Below are 6,841 nucleotides of genomic sequence, written 5' to 3'. Positions count from 1 at the left end.
AAGAGCGCAAGTTACGCCCAGGAATATAAGGCCGAATCATGTCAGCAACATAGTCAGGAGCCAAACCATTTTTACATTTAAAAACAATTAATAATATTTTAAAAACAATGCGGTGTTGTACCGGAAGCCAATGTAATGATTTCAGAGTATTTCTTATATGTGAGTACTTGGATGACTTGTTAACTACACGTGCAGCAGCATTTTGAATGAGTTGAAGCTGTTGGATTTGTTTATGTGGAAATCCATACAAGAGCGAGTTACCCATGTCAAGGCGTGAAGTAACAAATGAGTGAACAAGTTGTTCGGCAGCTGCATTGTCAATGTATATTTTCCTAATGCTTCTAATGTTACGTAAATAAAATGAAGATGTTGAAATGATATTCGAAATATGTCTACTCATTGTCATATTAGCATCCATAGTAACACCAAGATTTCTGACCTGCGCAGCAGAGCCTATTAGCGTTTTCCCCAATAACTAAATTTCTCAGTGGAAGTTTTTCCAATTGTAGGCGTGACCCAAGAAGTATGTATTCAGTTTTGACATCATTCAATTTTAGAAAATTTTGCTTCAACCAAACACGTAATTCAGAAATGCAATTTTCAAGTGAATTTAAGGAGAGGTTAAGTTGCGTCATGGACGGCTTAAACGAGAGGTAAATCTGAGTATCGTCAGCATAAACATGGTAGGACAAGTTATATTTGCAAATTATATCCCGAATAGGTAGGATATAAATTGTGAACCATTGTGGCCCAAGAACAGATCCTTGAGGAACAGAAAAATTAAAGGAACTTTCCTGGGAGAAAGCGTCCCCTATACATACATGTATGTATATGTTTTGACGTCTGTTTGTCAGATAAGATCGACACCATTCGAGTGCACGGCTTTCGACTCCAATGTGCTTACTTAATCTACGAAGCAAAACATTATGGTCAACAGTGTCGAAAGCTGCACTTAAATATAATAGCACTAAAGCAATAAGTTTGCCATCATCCATTGCACGTAGGATGTCGTTGCTTACTCTAAGTAAGGCTGTTTCAGTGCTATGATGTGCATTGTAAGCAGATTGGAACGAATGAAGTAAAGTATGTTCTTTAACATGGGTCAATAATCGTTTATACACAACCTTTTCAATTATCTTACCAAGAAAGCTTAAATTAGAAACGATTCTGTAATTTTTGAGAACCCCAAGATCTAGGCCTGGTTTTTTCAAAGTAGGAAACACATGCGCAACTTGCAACGCATCAGGAAAAAGACCCAAAGACTTTCAAGAGATTTATTTACAATATTAGTTATGATTGGAATTAAAGGCATCATGACATGTCTTTATCAATGAAGTAGGTATCGGGTCAAGTCGACAAGATTTCAAAGGCGAACTTCTAACAATATCATTTATTTCGGCCTCACTTGCAGGATTAAACTCAGAAAGCTGTATAGACATAGATATTTCCTCTGCTCCAATGTGAATCACGAAAGTGATTTTGAGCAAAAGAACTACCAATAAATCTAACCGAAATACAAAGTAAGTACACACAGCAGCTAGGGTGGCCGGCCGAAGGAGAATGTCATGCCACTCCAGCGAGCACACGAGCGCGCCCTAGACTATGTTTGTATTCAAATTCCTGTTTACAATAATTGAAATCGGTGAACTTGCCCTTTTAGAATGCAAACAAATGCAATGACAGTTATTTAAAACATAATTAAGAATAAAAACATGCGATTATTAATTGACATACCTTATCAGGGGGCAGGAAAGCAAGTACATCTACCATTCCACAGAAGTGCTGAATGTCTTCCATCTTCCAAATAAAGTGATGCAATGCAGCGATTGTAACTTTATTCATGATGATTGTGCAAGGTGATAGAAGCATCTATGAATTGTGATATTCTGTTTAAACACACTAGCACATGCAGCATACAATCATTTCATCCTCAAAAATCCATGTTTGAAACCGTTGGATTTGGTGTGTAGCATTGAAACAACGGCTCCGGAGATTTCTCATAATGTTCACGTTTTTGAAATTGTTAGTAGATACAGTTGTAATTGAATTGTTCTCTAAATTGACCCTTATGATGTACAGTTGCTTGTAGTAATTTTGGTTTGTATTGAAGGTACCATCCATGTACCACGCTGATGAGTTTAATAGACGTCTCAAACCATCAGTTGTTGCAAGTACAGCAAATAAGTTCATATCATCTTATCAAGGATAATAAAGTCGCGGTTGTCAATTGCATTTGTTTACTCCTCTTCGATCAAAAATTCTGTTACAGAAGGTGGTTATGCAGGACAATTTGTACATCTTGACATCTCATCAATAACTAATTGAGCTGGTGCTACCCTAGACGTTGTGGCCTGATATATGATATAATATCTCTTATCAGCAACACGACAATGCCATATACAATCTTGATTTTATTGTGTGGATTACCACTATTTGTGGTTCTTGATTGCAGTTCTTCGGTGAAGTAGTAACAGGGCCACCACGAACAGGTAAAGAGCATGAACATTCCATACGTCCGGATAAGGAGAGGCTAATGTAGATAAAGCATCCTTTCTAAGGACACAATTCGACTGCCCGTCATGGGATTCGAACTCCCGACCTCATTAACTTGGCTACGGTTATGTCAATGTCTGGTGTAGAACTCCTTTGAAGTCAAACTTACTAGGATGAGAGCACTCCTAGATTATAGAATCTTTGTAATATTTGCGTTTGGTATACAAATATCCAATACAGCCTAGTTTTATTTTAAATGTTTAAACACAGTCCATTGTGGGTGGGTTTTTTCTGGTGGTTATTGTCCTGTGTGGGTTTAGTCCGATTCTCACAAAAACACATTTTGAAGCATGATCCATCAGTCGAAGAAGGTAGGCCTAAATATTAATTCCAGCGAATGAGTGAATAGTTACTTCATTGTTATTTAATGTCAGTACTGTGGATGCTTAATCCACTTCCAAGTAGGCTACGACCCCATAATCATGATCATTATTGCGTAATCTATGCGCAACCTCTGCGTAATGTCCCGCAATATATAAGCTTAATCAAGGAAGAGTGAAATTTCATTCTTCCCTGGCTTAATTAACTGCACAATAATGAATAGGCAAGATCGTGGGATACAAAGCTATAATGATTTATTTAAAAGACTCCTTCAACTAGTGTTGCCAATATGATAAAGGAGTGTATTCCTATAAAAGCATCTACCTCAGTCACAGCATGTATCCTGTATCAAAGGACTCACTTGCAAAACAGAATGCATGATCTGACTAAAGCAGAGGTCGTAGAATAAGTAAGATTTATCAAAGGCTATAGGGTCAAATACGAATACACTATGTTACCATTATTGGCAACACTAGTTGAAGGAGTCTTTTAAACCAATCAATATAGATTTGTATAATTTTTATTCTAACGATGTATGTAATCCGTGTCATTAATCACTCACATCGATATCCAATTAGCGAAGCAATGAAATATTAGTCAGAGAGCATCAAATACATGTCAAGATCATCGATGTGGAGTACACCATTTTCACCGACTTCACGTAACAAGACAAAATGGTCTCCAGGTTGTGCATCTTTCACAAGATCATCGTCAGAAGCAAATACACGCATCATATGATTCCAATCGTGCGTCACCGTTCCAAACACATCGTAACGACCCTTCTCTCCACCTTCTTTCGTCCTGAGAACAAGGTACAACTTCCCAGTGGAATGATAGTCAGGGTTGTCGTCCGTCCAATTGCAAGATACGGTCACAGCGCGCAACTTCTGCTTGAGTTCCAAACGGTGGTCATCACCTGTAAGGATATTGTCAGGTCCATAGCCATGCACAAATCCATAAAAATCCAGCCTGGGGGCAAAGTGGATCACGACACTGTTGTGGTCAGGAATTTCGAGTGGGAGGAATGAGGCCGTGACTTGAAAGGATCCGTGACTTCCCGGACTTTTAGGTACAAACTTAAGCTTGTCCCCAATAGCAACCTTAGAAATCAATGTGCTTTCATGTATGCTTACATCGAGAGGTAAAGTTGTACGAATGGAGCCATTTGGCTTGACGACGTTCACAATAACGTTGGATGTTGCACCAGTCACATGTAGCTGCTTCAATTTTGCCACGCAACGAATTTCCCCATTGAAACCAGAGGCCGTCTCATCTCTTGGTGAATCTATATAGGTGATGTTGGCAACAAAGTTTCTAACGTACATCTCGTGACCACCACCTCCACCGACTCGAATCATGAATTGAATTACACTTCCAGGAGGAATTTCGCCACCAATAGTATCCGATTCATAGGAGTAGTCTTTCCATTCATGGCTGATCTTTGCAATAAGAATGTCAGAAATAACATTTTTGCAGCCATTTTCCCACAAACGCATGTAAATACTTCCCTTTAGGTTCCCCGAACCTTGATCCTTAGCATTAAGGGTAATTTTCACTTTTGTTACAGCACTAACACCACAAGGGAATTTCTGCTCGTAAAGAGGAATGAGCGAGTCAATGCTGTTTTTATTATGGACTTGTTGTGCTGGAGCAAAGACTCTTGTAGTCTCATGAAAGGTAAGAACAGCATACAAGTTCTTCACAAAAAGCTTGTGACCACCACCTCCTCCCACAACACACATAAATTTGACTTCGTCACCTGTCTCGATTTTGAATGGCATTACGTTTGCGGAGTTGTATTCATAGGAGTTCCAGTTATGCTCTATGGTCCCATCATGAAGCAGAATAGTTTTCTTTTCTCCCGACGGTTTGATAACGCACATTGCTACACGACCTTTTAGATTCCCCGATCCTTGGTCTTTTGCATCAAATCTGACTTTGACACCCTTGACATCATGGGACATTGATAACACATCATCATACAGATCAATAAACTGGTCAGATTTCGTATTTTTCTCTACTAATCCATGTTGAACAAAGTCAATTGTATTCACAGTTGCCATTTGTGGTGGCCCCATGGTCAGTATGAGCTTCAAATCATTGGCATAAAGTTCATGTCCGCCATCTTTACCGACCAAACACATCAATTGGGCGACCGCACCAATGGGAATGCTTTGATTTTCTCCAGCGTCCCAGTTATATTCTTTCCAATCATGCTCTAGTGTACCACCCGTCAAAATGTAATCACTAAATTCGGTCTTCGTTGTTTCGTTTCTCCATATACGAAGAAATATCTTGCTTTTTTTGTATCCGAAACCTTGATCTTTTGCTTTGAAACTTACATTTATGCCTTTAATCGTCGCTACACCAAGAGGGATTGCCTTCCAATGCAATTGCCAGTCTTTTGCCTGCTTCAACAATTGGAATATCACTGCCTGTTTTGCCAAAAATAGGGCCTATCACTTTCTTGATTTCTTTTCCTTGTTGACCCCGAGTACTTACTTCTCTGTCGCCTTCAGTAATTTCAAGTTCAGGTTTTTCAAGTGCTTCGCTATATGTTTGCAATTTATTGTTGAAGGCCTCGAAGCCATTGCTGCGATTACCCCATAAGTCATTATATTGTATATGTTTTATACCGACGTTTACAGCACCATGGCCAGGCCAATTGCCTGTACTACCACCCCCTGCCCCTCCTGCTTCATCATTCCACACATTTTTGCCTATGCCTTCTGGTAAATTTGCCTCGGTCTGATGAACAAGATTTTCATCTCGCATCTTCGTATACCATCCTTTATCAATTTTGATTTGAAGAACATTAGTGCGATTGGCAGCGCCACCACTTGTGAAGGCACGTGAGTGTTCTGTGCTTTCAGCGATCCACACCTCACCTCCCATGTAGGGCGGAGGAAGTGCTTGATTCTGTATGGCCTCAAGAGCTGCGTTATCATTCAACACACGGTAGATTGGCTTTCCAGTGACATGCTCAGATATAGTCTGCGTCACGCTACCTTCACCTGCCTCTTCAAGACCTGCTAGTCCATCAAAACCGATACCAGCAGCAAAGTCGAACTCTTCTCCAGGATCGTAGTGACCATTGACCATATTTGTCACAATTGATACTTCACCATAAGGGGAGTACTGATGATGAACTGCCGAATCAACTCCCGTGATGATACCGTCCATTGCGGCTCCAGCTGCAACACCACCAAGGAATGCCCCAGCCGGCCCCCCAACAAAAAAACCGGCAGCTCCTCCAGCAAGTACACCTATTGTTCGACTGGCTGCCTTCATGGAAGCATCACCAGCCGCCTTGTGCCCAGTGGCATATTCAATTACTCCTTTGATATGACCAACCACGGGGATCCCATCGGCAAAATGTCCTAAACTTTCAACAAACTCCTGCTGCGTCTTTTTGGCACCATCGGTGTCTCCTTCAATGGCTTGGATGACCGATGTGATCTGGGACAGAACAGGGGCAGTGTGAAGGAAGTTTTCCTGAGTTCTCTTTGCACCTTCCGCATCACCTGAAATAACTTGAACAAGAGACTTGACCTGGCTCACAATGGGGATGCTATCTGTGCTGCCCATCCTAAAAAAAAATGTGGGAAACCAGATAGAAATCGTTAGTCAGATCCTGATTTAGTGATCTAAATTATCTTCAATTAAAGTTTTTTGTGATAATTGTGTGTACTTTCTTTTAATCTACATATTAACCTCCTCGATCGTTCGTCGAGAACTCCTCCATTATTTATTTTATTTTATTTTTTTTAATTTTATTTTTTTTTTGCAATCGTTGACAGTTTTAACTGCCGTTTTCGTTACCATGGTTCTGGAGCAGAGGTGAGTGTGAACTTTCATATTGTCTGGGCCTCACTTATTTTCAATTCCAGTATCCGACACAGAATTTTGAAATTAAGACATTTTAACTATTTCTAGTCCAAGGGCACAGTAGGTACAACTATTGGCT

General features: G+C 40.1%; 1 protein-coding gene across 1 annotated transcript in view; it reads right to left on the bottom strand.

Annotated features, from left to right (window-relative positions):
* The window catches only part of LOC117109062, a 10,291-nt gene extending 3,829 nt beyond the window's left edge, over positions 1–6,462 (bottom strand). Inside the window, exons 1-2 of the mRNA XM_033251296.1 lie at positions 5,377–6,462; positions 1,735–5,282 (exon numbers count right to left, since the gene is read on the bottom strand). Of these exons, the coding sequence (XP_033107187.1) occupies positions 3,468–5,282; positions 5,377–6,462 (2,901 nt within the window). The 3' untranslated portion in view covers positions 1,735–3,467. The remainder of the gene's footprint in view (positions 1–1,734; positions 5,283–5,376) is intronic.
* Positions 6,463–6,841: the final 379 nt, after the last annotated feature.

The sequence above is a fragment of the Anneissia japonica genome, unplaced genomic scaffold (assembly GCF_011630105.1).
Source record: "Anneissia japonica isolate Jap-2015-1 unplaced genomic scaffold, ASM1163010v1 scaffold12406_len387984_cov155, whole genome shotgun sequence".
NCBI classification, from domain to species: Eukaryota; Metazoa; Echinodermata; class Crinoidea; order Comatulida; family Comatulidae; genus Anneissia; species Anneissia japonica.
Note: the sequence above shows the minus strand (reverse complement) of the source record. Positions and strands in the feature narration are given on the sequence as shown.